Here is an 11,379-nt window from a genome sequence, read left to right on the forward strand (position 1 = left end):
ACATTTCTTTTACAATTACAATGTAATTATTTAAATTAAAGAAATGACTATACATTTTGTTTTGATTGAATTTATTGGTATAAATTACATCAGCAAATTTTTAACAACCCAACCTTATCGGTGCAACTGGCTTATCTTGAAAGAGAACGACTGTCATTGGATGTACTGTCTTGTCTGAATTTGGTGAGCAGGTCACGGAAGTCTGTTACCAGGTTGTATTGCTTTAAAATAAAAAAAAAAAACTTATAAGATTGTGAATTTCATTTAAGTATAAAATATACCTCTTAAGTAATTCATTTTCTGTATACCTTGACAGATTGAATAGCACCATTTCCTCTTAAAGCCTTTAGTTTTTGTGATGCTTCTTCGTAGCTTAGATTCTCATCTAGTACCATCATAAGACAAGCAGCCACTGAAATCAGATTTCATCATATGCATTATTTTTTTCTATAACGAAAGTCTTGATACTAGTACTGAATTGGAATTTTTGTGTGTGAACAATAAAAAAAAATGCTGATGGGTGTGGGGTAATAAATGTCAATACTGCACTAATTTTATATTCATACCTAATAAAGAAGAGGCACCACTTACCAACACATGAACGACCTAGCCCTCCAAAGCAACTGATAAGAAGTAAAATTCTTTCATTAATTTTAGGGCAAAATAACTTATTTGATTTCAAAAAAAAAAATCATGAATAAATATAAAATATTCAAATAAAAAGAAGAAAATTCAGTACTGAATAATAGTTTTCCTGCCAGAGATTACACAAATGCGCATATCTTCAACAATTTTCATCAGATCTGTAAACACTGGAACTTGTCCATCTTCTATTGGGTAGTGATGCACAATAAAGCCAGCATCTGAATACTGTTGAAAAAACCCAATAACCTGGCCAATTATTTCACAAAATTAAAATGTTAAATTAGTAACATTTGCTTTTGATGTCAGGTAAAAAGCAATATCAATAAATAAGAGTACAAGAATTTAGGTATAAAAAAAATGTAACTGCATCTTTCATGCTTTTTAAAATAATATATATATATATATATCTTGCAATAATAAGAAATGGCAAGGTTTTCTAACTAAATTTTGTTTTACTTGGGCACCTACTTTCTTCATAAACAGCATCTTATGAGGTGGGTAAGATTAGATAAATGCTGTATTAAATGTTGCGGATGTGAACAATATAAAGCACTACTAGATGAAAAGTACATAATCTTTATAAAGTTTATAGACATTCTTACTTTGTCTAGAATATCCTGAGTACGATACTTATAAAATTCCCCTTTAGTACAAAGGCAAAATATGTCCTGGATTCCATCCTGTTTCAAGCATTCTGGTTCAGATAATAAAGAAAAAATTAACAACAAAACTCACAATATAAAAATCTTTTATTATTAAAATAAATTAGTTAGAAAAAGAAACTTTGACTAGATTAAACTCAATTTATGACAAAGAGCATTATTTTTCAGTTTCAATGAATGCCACTTGCTAAAGAGAAGTGACAATCAGTTTATTAAATTATTTTCACAAACTTACGAATGTCATGTGTTAAATTCCTCCATCTGTTTTTAAATCGGCACCCTGTACAAAGAAAAGTTTGAAAACACTGAGATTTTAAGAAAGTTGACTTGAACCTTAGGACGATGACATCACGAGAGACAAAACTTTTAGATGACAATACTTGAAGGTATGTACATGCTTTCCGCAGTATTTTCATCTACTTTTATTCTCCTTAAAAGGCTTACATGTACCCAGCTGGGAACTATTGTGCTTTTATAATTAATGGCACAATCTTTCATCATATTACAAAGATAAATTTCTATTATCCCATCAGTACATTAGAAAGAAAATATTAATGTGGCCATCACAAATGATTAGTTAAAAAAATTGACACTGAAATATATATCTGACAACATTTGGATATCAAACAATAGTAAATAAATATATATATATATTATATAGGGCATATATCATTAAGAATTTCAATAATTAGGTTAAAAAATAATAATTAGTATTACAAATACAAAATAAAATCTTATGAAGACAAATAATTACCAGGAAGACCACATATGCCTAGCTTTTGTTGGCATCCAGTAAATTCAAGATCAAGCCTAAAATTTTAAATTTTTTTTTAGTTAGATCTGTCATCATTATCATTTAGAATCTAGATCTAGAATATGCATTGATTCGATGATTAAAATATATAATAGATCTTGTAATTTATCTATTATTTATTGGAAGTGATCTGACAATATTAAATTATTGATAAAATTTTGTTTGGAGTTAAAGTAAGTTAAAGAGAAATCAAAAAGATCCGGCGATCTAGCTACTATTAATACTAAAATGATCAAAATCTTTAATACTTCACTTAACTTACACTTCTTCTTTCTTCTTCTTCGTTCTTAATTATTAGTGTTGAAGGGGATCGAGATTTATCTGCCAGTGGGTTTGAACTCGAGACTTTGTTCGAATTTATCAACCATGAGCTTTTTGCCGACTCGACCATGCCTCCAACACAATTAAGCGGTACGTGTCAACTGGTTATGCGCCATTGAGGCCATTGACTCCGATTTCAGCCTGCTTTTCTTTTTGGATTTGCTTCCATAGCCTTTGTTCAACCAAGAACAAACTACAAGGCAGCAGTTGTTTAATTTTGGAGTTGTCTCTCCTAGAAGAGTGGCTGTCCCCAGCTAACGAGCCTCATCTGCCCGAGGGTTCGAACTCGAGACTTTTCGGTTTAGCAACCATGAGCTTTACCGGCTCGACCACGCCGACTTACACTAAATAATACTTAGGAATTAGGCCTATACTAAGTATACTTAACTATACTAGATCTATTAATATTTAATATAGGGTATAGTATCTAATGAAGTAATAATAATAATATTAATATCTTTCACTTTCGTCACTGCAGTTGAGTAAAATATTACAGTTCGCTACACATTAGATTAAATTATTTACTAAATCTAGATAAGCTAGATCTATCTCTAAAAGAGACCTGCATTTATAATTTATGTATTAAATTGACACATTTTTACACAACACTCAACTGGAGGTGAATAAGAAGCAGGAAATAAAATACACTAAAATGGAGTTTTTTTTTTTTTTTTTACTGTAATCTAGTTCTAGAATTCTAGATTGAGCTAGCAGTAAGCTCTACTCTTCTACTAGATTTACTACTTACTACTACTAGAGTCTAGTAGATCTCTAGAAACGAGATCTACTATGACTTATTACTAAGTCTACTACTACTGAGTCAGACTACTGTCACAGTTACTAACTGACAACTAGTTTACTCACACTGTTGTGTAGATTAGTGTAGTGTAATAAGTGTAAGTGTAGAATAGATTCTAGATCTCTAGATCTAGATTCTAGAACTAGATTCTAGATCTAAATTGAAATTCTAACAATTTTACTAACACTTTACTTACAGAGTATAATAGAGTAACAGCTAACAGTGGCTAACACACAAAATATTAAAATAAAAAATACACAGATCTAGATTTCGGTAAAATCACAATATAGCGTCGGTTATTATTCCGGAACTGTACAGCAGTAAAAAACAGTAAAACCATGGCGTAGTCTGTCGAGCCGTTCCGGAAACCACCGGAAATACTGTAAACCATCATTTATTTGCCGCCATATTATTTTTAATACATAATGTTTAAAAATGTGCAAGGATTGATTTTAGTTGCATTTTAAATACTGTTTTGCTAATTATTTTGTATTTCTAATTATTGTAAGTGTATGTGCTAATTATTGCTGCTACTAAACATTATTCTAGTTATTCTTACTACTTTTAACTTAAGTTAATCTAATCGTCTTATTTACTAACAGAACTAGAGCTGGTTGTCGCAAATCTTCTGCAGGTTTTTTCTGTTTCTTTAAAAAAAAAACATTAATTACTACACTCGAGTTTATTAATAATATTTAGATTTTCTAACTGTTATTAATTTTCTGTCAATTAAACTGTAAATTAAGTTAATAATTTAATGCACTTGACTTTATTTTTATTTCACCGGTCAAATAAACTATGGTTTACAGTAACGAATGTTACCGAAACTCAACAAACATTACCCAATAATTTCCGACGCTATATCGTGATTTTACCTAGATTTCTAGAAATCTAGATTTAAGAATAAGAGTTTGAGTTTAAGAACTTTAAGACAAGATTGAAGATTTTGATCTTCCAGACAGGACAGTGACAGAGTGAGTGCATAGTAGCATACCAATCTACTTCGAAAGGCGACAAATCATGACTGGATTCATCTTCGTCTTCTAACAAACTATCCTCATTAGAACTATTGTTTTGCATTTCGAAAAGATGACTAGGGTAGCTTGGATCTAGATCTAGCGTGAGATTGACTTGATGTGCAAGTACTCTGACTCTACAAATGAAAATTGAGTCCGACTGTAATTTGTTTCGTGAATTATTTTCCCGCCAAGTTTTCGAATTTTTATGTTTATAAAACATTATCGCATTTTTAAAATCATGTTTTTTTAAATACTTTTATTGATTATAATACGACCACAAAAAATGTATTTGTTATTTTTATTATGTATAGATAACCAAATCATGGTCAATAGCATAGAAATAGTTTAAAAAAAATAAATAAAAGTCAGTTTAGTTTCTGAATCAATTTTTAGATGCACAGATTCTTGGGTAAGGGTGCCATAAAGGGTAGAGAAAAATTGGTGCTGCATTACTGAATGTAGGGGTAGCTAGGCTGAAATGTTAGATCGTTTTATGAAAGTTTGAATTTTTACTTCACGATAGACGATGGGAAGTAAAAAATTGTCAGAAATGTTATGCGTCATGTATGGAGATCCCCTAATAACCAAATAAAGAACTACGGTTAACAATTATATTCTAGCTAGATCAAGATATCTCTTCTTCGTCTTCGTTGAAAGGGATTTCCCCCAACACAATTAAGTACAGTGTTTCTTCCAGACTTTTTTCTCCGGGGGGGGGGGGGGGCACTTGCAATTTTCGGGGGGGGGGGGGGCGGTAGACTTTCTTCGGGGGGGGGGGGCGGATACTGTTAAAAGAATATATTTTCTATATAAATTATATAAATTTCATTTCGTTCGGGGGGGGGGGGGGGGGGGGGGGGGCGGTAAAAAAATTTCGGGGGGGGGGGGGCAAAGCCCCCCCCGAAGAGATGCCTGGAAGAAACTCTGATTAAGTATACGTGTCAACAGGTTATGCGCCATTTAGGCCGTTTACTCCAGTCTCTCCTAGACGAATGACTGTCCCCAGCTATCGAGCCTCATCTGCCAGAACTCGGGGCTTATCGGTTTAGCAACCATTAGCTTTTTCAAAGGAAAAATACGAAATAACTGCTACAATATAGAGTATATGGATCTAATGCACAAAAATACTTTTCAAAATAATTTCTTACCACCTCTTCCCCCCTCATAAAAGTCCGACCTACGCGAAAACCTTTTCTGTACTTTGCTCACTCTAAATAATTTTCTCTATGGGATACTAACTAGATCTATAAGTCAGTATAAAGTAGATCTAAATGAATTAAAAAACATTTTAATATTTAGCATGCGCTTCGGCTATATATTTTGTAAACATTCTTACGTAATTTAGTATGACCATTGAGATCTGCATTTCCCTCAACTCCAAACTATAACAATAACAACGCCCCTACATTTCTTCAGTTGCTCGCTAGACTAGTACTAGATCTAGTAGCAGTAGTAGATCAACTGACAACTAGACTTGATCTAGTTTGAATAGGCATAAAATAACAAAGTTTACTACTACTACAGTACATCTAGAGCTAGTACTGTAGTAGACTAGGTGGCCGACTAGGTTTTACTTTTAGATTTTAGGAAAGAAGACTAACAGTCTAACACTTAACTTACCGTGCTGTACTGTATCAATTCAATTTCAATACCACTTGACTTGGGTAGAAGAGTAGAGAGACAGAGAGTAGTGTAGGTAGTGGAAGTAGAAGGTGTAACTGTAGACTAACAGAAATAAAATAAAAATAAATTGTTTTGTATAGGCCTACTAGATTCTAGATCTAGTTTAGTTGAGAGTTGTGCACTTATTTTTAGGTTTATTTTTTTGAGATTGTGCTTAGTTTTTTGTTTTTAACTTTACTAGTTTAGCGATTTAGTCGTTAGTCAAGCCTAAGCTAAGGTCTTATTCGAGTGTAAAGTGAAGAGTACTGTGAACAGAGTGTAGACTACTGTAGACTGTAGACCTACCCAATGTGTGTAGTATTAAAATTTTGTAAGCCTACTATTTGATGTGACTAATTTTTTTAGTATAGCTACTAGATCTAGCTTAAAGTAAGTATTGATTAGTAGTATTGTTACTATTGTAAAGTAAAATCCTATTAGATTATAAATTATAATCTAATTATTAATTATATAGGCCCTATTGACCTATTGCTATTTTAAAAAAAATAGTCATAGTTGAAGAATGTGGCATAATTTATTTTTACAAACATTCACATTTTTACACAACAGAGACTGCTGGTTAAAATAAAAATAAAAGCTGGTCCAGAATGAAAATCTTGAATGAAAGAGGACTAGTCCACTTTGCTAACTCTGGAGCCCCAGCAGATAAGGAAGGGTACTTACACAAGAAAGGGGAACTGAATAAAGGTTTTCAGCGGCGATGGTTTGTTCTCAAAGGTAACCTGTTGTTTTACTATGAACACAAGGCTGACCTAGAGCCTGTTGGTGTTATCATTCTAGAAGGTTGTACCATCGAGCTTGCAGAAGATATGGATGGCTTTGCCTTTCTGATCAACTTTGGCACCAATGGGGCCAGGTCTTACTGCCTTAGTGCCAAAACACAAGAGGAAATGGAATCTTGGATGAAAGTCTTGTCCTGTGCGGGGTACGATTACGTCAAGTTGATGGTCTCCGAGCTCCAGAGTAAACTTGAAGAAGTTTCAGACGGAGCGGAGGCCAGACTCATCAGTGAAGCAGAGAAAGATAGCCAAATTTTGGGAAGAATGTACAACACTGATAGTTATTATTCCTCTTCCAAAGCTGAAGCATCGCCTAGAGCGTCGGCCAGTGCTTCTTACTCCCTTGCTCGGAACAGCCGGGTTAACCCGTTTAACAATTTAGAAAACAGTACAGAAAATGACCCTGGGGATGCTTTTCGACCCATGAGCAAAGTTTCAAATGTGGAAGTGGTTACATGGTCCCTGCTTGGTGTCCATGAATTTTCTGAAATGCATGAGTTTGTTAGACAGCAGTTACAGGAGTCTCAGTCGGCTGATGTTCTAGAAGATTCTTGATATAGTTGCTGGTAACGTTACATGTGTTTAGTTAGACCTCTTGTGATATAATATTTTTAATGAACTTCTTCCCCCCCCCCCCCCTCAAAGCCTTAAAACAAACAACATAGGAATAAGCTGATGTGTTATAGTAAAGACATAGTTACTTCACTTAGCTGTGTTATTGTACAGTATTTAATTGTAAACTTTTAGTTTTTGTTAGCATTGTTTTAATTTATGGCTGAAAATTGTCTTTTAACCAGTATTATTGTTTTAAAAATCATCAAGGTGGTTGATTGATGCCTAACTTAATAATTTGCTTTCAGTTAAATATTATCACTGATCTAATTAGGGCCCACATGTACATTTTTTTTTCAGCTGTGTTTACACATGATCAAAAAATATATCCTTTCAGTTTCATGTTTGAATACTTTGATTTAACATTTTCTATAGGAATAAATAATTAAAATACATTATATGTCCTTAATTTATTAGGGATTAATTTTAATATTGCAAAATATTGACTTATCCTTCTCAAGATGTTCCCATGATGTGTATCCTCTTTGCTTGCCCAATGTATAAATCTGTTACCCCAATACACAAATCTGTTACCCCAGTACATAAAAGTTACCCCAATACACAAATCTGTTACCCCAATACACAAATCTGTTACCCCAGTACACAAATCTCTGTTACATACTCAAAACAGTGTTACATTCTCTTCACCTTGAAAAAACAACTCAGGTGGTGTTTGTCATTAAGTTAAAAATTGTTCCTTATATAAATAACTACTTGCAACTTTTATAAGTTAGTCTTTTTTTCAGTTAAACTTTTGAACACTTTGTTTAGGCTAAGGTAAAAAAAAAAGAATTTTAACTAAAAGAAATGTTTTATGAACAACAAGCATATTGCCAGTTTGCCTCTTTATAATTGTATTTATTATAAGCTTGTTTAGTTCGACGAACATTTTTAATTGAATATTTTTCATACAGCAGGGATGGTTGTTTGGGTTTGTTGTTGCCACCTAGATCACTATCACTTTGTGAGCTTGTGGCTGGTCCCAGCTAACAGAGCATTTTTGTACAAATTTTGTTTCATGTGTGAGATCTGCATTTTGCACTTGTTAGGTTGTTATCTAGCCTGATCCCCCACTTTTTAGCATATTGTGTGGTAATTTCTTTTTTATTCACTTTTCAATGGTTTTGTGTTACTGTTTAAAATATATAGTTCACCCATTCTTTGTTATGGTTTATTCATCTAAAGCAGTGAAAATGAATATTTCCATCTGTCATAACAGAAATAATATAAATTTGAACAAATTTTATTTTATTTTCAATCTTAATCCCAATTTAGGAAACAAAATGACTTCAGCAAATGTGCAATGATATGTTTCCTATAACTTGTTAGGGTTATTTCAATTTGATTTTGACTTTTATTAGAAGTGCAATATTTTTTATGTCCTGTTTTTTTTACTACTCTGTATGTTAAGAATACCCGTACCATTTATAATGACTAGCTACGTTAAGTCGGCTTTAAAAAAAATATCATTGGCTGGTAGAGGAGTGGAAACACTGTATGTGAGCTCAAAATATTTTTATCATCACCTAAATTGATGACACATTATAAAATAATTAACAATCAAAGTGTTAAAACATGTCAATATTTTGTTAGTGATTGCTCCATAGACTAGTGGAGAACAGCACAATTTTTAAAAGAACCATTATAAAAATCACATGGCAACCAAAGTGTTAAAATTTAAAACACTCATTATGTTGACAGTGAGTGCTCTAAGAGACAACTGTTTCTGTAACAGCCACTATCGAATAAAATAAATAAAAACAGCCATGCAGTTCAAACATTACAATACATTGAAGTCAGCATGGTTTTTCTGTAATCCTGAAATGGGTAACAAACTTTAAAGTAGGCTACATTTTAACACTATGTTACAGTGGTTCATACTTTTAAAAAAAAGTAATTGTTAGTTGATTTATTGATTAAAATAATTTTTAATGAAGTAACGCAATTTTGACTACTATTACACTATAGTATTTTGTACTGTGGCAGCCACTTGCCAAACTTTTGTGTCATCAGTTTTATACAAAGACCTGCTTGAGCTAAAGTCATTCACTGCTGGTCTAATGTAGTTGTCTTACCACTTTTTTTGTTTTTACACTGAGTGATGTTTGCTAGCTTGAATAAAGTTAACTATTTCATTGATTGCTTTGCTCAAATTTCACATTTTTGTTCTCCCAGATGTACTCAACTTTACATGTCAACCTATTCTAGTTTTTTGTCTGAATTGCTCATGTTTTTAACTTGCCAGTATACTTAGCATCAAATGCTTCCATTTTTTGGGCAACTCACCAAGTTCTTTTGTTTATCGTTAACTGTGACTTGGGTTATCATGTTGTTGATAGCAGGTCAATTATTGTACCTCAAAATCAACTTATAAACTTATTACTTAGTGGGTCTATGGTGATTGACCATAAAGAATGCATGATACATTTCTTTTTTTTCTCAATAGATTGTAACTTTAAATTGTTTAGCTTTTTAGTAACAAACATGTTTTTGTTATTTAAATATAACACTTTAAAATTAAAGTAAGTTATTGAAAATAACATATGGGATAGTTTTTGTTATTATGTGCTATTATTCTATAAATACAAGTATAGAAAAAAACTCAACTAAATCACTTTTATTTACTAGATTCAGTAATTCAAAACTTGAGTTAAAAAAAAATGAAAAACTTTAATTTGTCTGTATTTTGGCAGAAATCAGGGATCCTACATGGGTATATATTTGCCAGTATATTGGCATTATATGCCTTGCAACTGAAAAGGTTGCCAGCTAGATTGGACAACTGTATAGTTAGTTCACATTAGAAATATCCATGCATGTTTAGCATTAGTAACATATTCTCTAGAAATTTACTTTTAGCAATGTCTATATCAATGTAGTATGACAACTATCCCTACAAATTTTGTAGAAAGATGTGGCTATACATTATTATTAAATTATCTAAAGAAAGTTAACATTACAAATATTATTGTAGTTTTACATCATAACTCATTGTACTAAGAGTAACTAAAAGTAGCATCTTACTTAGCTTAGTTTAACAAATATCTAAACAAATTAAGATCATACTGTTTTAATTCATGTCATAGAAATAAATGATTTTTATATAAATTTTTATGTAACAACAAGATGCGTGTTAGTTTTCTTTTAATTGACATTTTGTATGCAAATACAATCTAATTGGATGAGACCATCTGTTTTTATTGTTTGTTCTTGTTTGTGTACAAGCTGTTTATGAATACTGCACCTGTTGCCTAGTTAATGACACCATGTGACTAGGATTTGATGATAAACGATTGGAGGATTTTTTTTATTGTGTCAGCTTGGCAGAGTAATAACTGGGGGGGTGGGGGTGGGGTGGGGGTGGGTGTGTGTGATTAATTGTCCTACAAAATCTGTTCCAATTCATGTTTTTTATGAACCACATGTGGCTGAGGCTCAAACTAACATATTTGCTAGTGACTGGAACAGATAAAGATAATTAATGAGGGTGTTGTCTTTAGCTTATAAACATTTATCCCCATTCATATTTTTTTAAAATCATATTTGTACAATGCTGGACCCACCATATTTGTTGGTAATTCTCTATTTTTTTCCTTAAACTTTAAACAATAACCAACATAACATGAGTTATTATATTATGTATATTAATTTGCACCTATATGTATTAAATTTAGTTATGCATCAGTAGGAAATTTACTACTAAACTAAAAGTTGCAACATTTAGCTAATTTATTTATGGAGGGATTTGTATTGTCTAAATTACTTGTAGAACATAGACCAAAAATTAATTATTTGAAAAATTATTTTTTTAAACAGATTTCTTAAACATAAACCTTCTCCTACCAGAATTCAAATTGTTTTATTCCACTTACTTTTTCAGTTCAATTATAAAATTTCTAAGTGGAATAAAACAATTTTAAATAGTACCGGTAGATTACAAGAAATATGACCTAACCTTTGAATGGCTAAAATTATTTCATTCAAATGTATTTATATTCATTGAAACACCAACTACTAAATTTGAAGTAGTTGTAAAACGAAACCA

At 31.9% G+C, this 11,379-nt stretch overlaps 2 protein-coding genes across 2 annotated transcripts; one reads left to right on the forward strand and one right to left on the reverse strand.

Annotated features, from left to right (window-relative positions):
* Positions 1-57: 57 nt before the first annotated feature.
* LOC131927731 (cyclin-dependent kinase inhibitor 3) lies at positions 58-4,438 on the reverse strand. Its single transcript, XM_059283515.1, has 8 exons — positions 4,236-4,438; positions 2,062-2,117; positions 1,543-1,587; positions 1,248-1,339; positions 740-870; positions 592-623; positions 309-412; positions 58-221 (listed from the first exon to the last, which is right to left on the reverse strand). The coding sequence occupies exons 1-8, from the start codon at positions 4,319-4,321 to the stop codon at positions 132-134; spliced, it is 636 nt and encodes a 211-aa protein (XP_059139498.1). The 5' UTR covers positions 4,322-4,438; the 3' UTR covers positions 58-131.
* A 1,215-nt stretch (positions 4,439-5,653) lies between these two features.
* LOC131927742 (sesquipedalian-1-like) lies at positions 5,654-9,469 on the forward strand. Its single transcript, XM_059283532.1, has 2 exons — positions 5,654-6,312; positions 6,493-9,469. Exon 2 carries the CDS (start codon positions 6,531-6,533, stop codon positions 7,275-7,277), a length of 747 nt encoding a protein of 248 aa, XP_059139515.1. The 5' UTR covers positions 5,654-6,312; positions 6,493-6,530; the 3' UTR covers positions 7,278-9,469.
* Positions 9,470-11,379: the final 1,910 nt, after the last annotated feature.

Source organism: Physella acuta, unplaced genomic scaffold, assembly GCF_028476545.2.
Source record: "Physella acuta isolate Inbredline_101_S28 unplaced genomic scaffold, ASM2847654v3 ptg001435l, whole genome shotgun sequence".
NCBI lineage: Eukaryota > Metazoa > Mollusca > Gastropoda > Physidae > Physella > Physella acuta.

Bases quoted from the DNA above. Each gene is read 5' to 3' on its own strand.
- LOC131927731 (XM_059283515.1), bottom strand. From the start codon at position 4,321: ATGCAAAACAATAGTTCTAATGAGGATAGTTTGTTAGAAGACGAAGAT. The intron at 871-1,247 runs GTAAGAATGTCT...TTTTTTCAACAG, and splicing joins CTCAGGATATTCTAGACAAA to TATTCAGATGCTGGCTTTAT. The intron at 624-739 runs GTACTGAATTTT...ACTTCTTATCAG, and splicing joins GGCAGGAAAACTATTATTCA to TTGCTTTGGAGGGCTAGGTC.
- LOC131927742 (XM_059283532.1), top strand. From the start codon at position 6,531: ATGAAAATCTTGAATGAAAGAGGACTAGTCCACTTTGCTAACTCTGGA.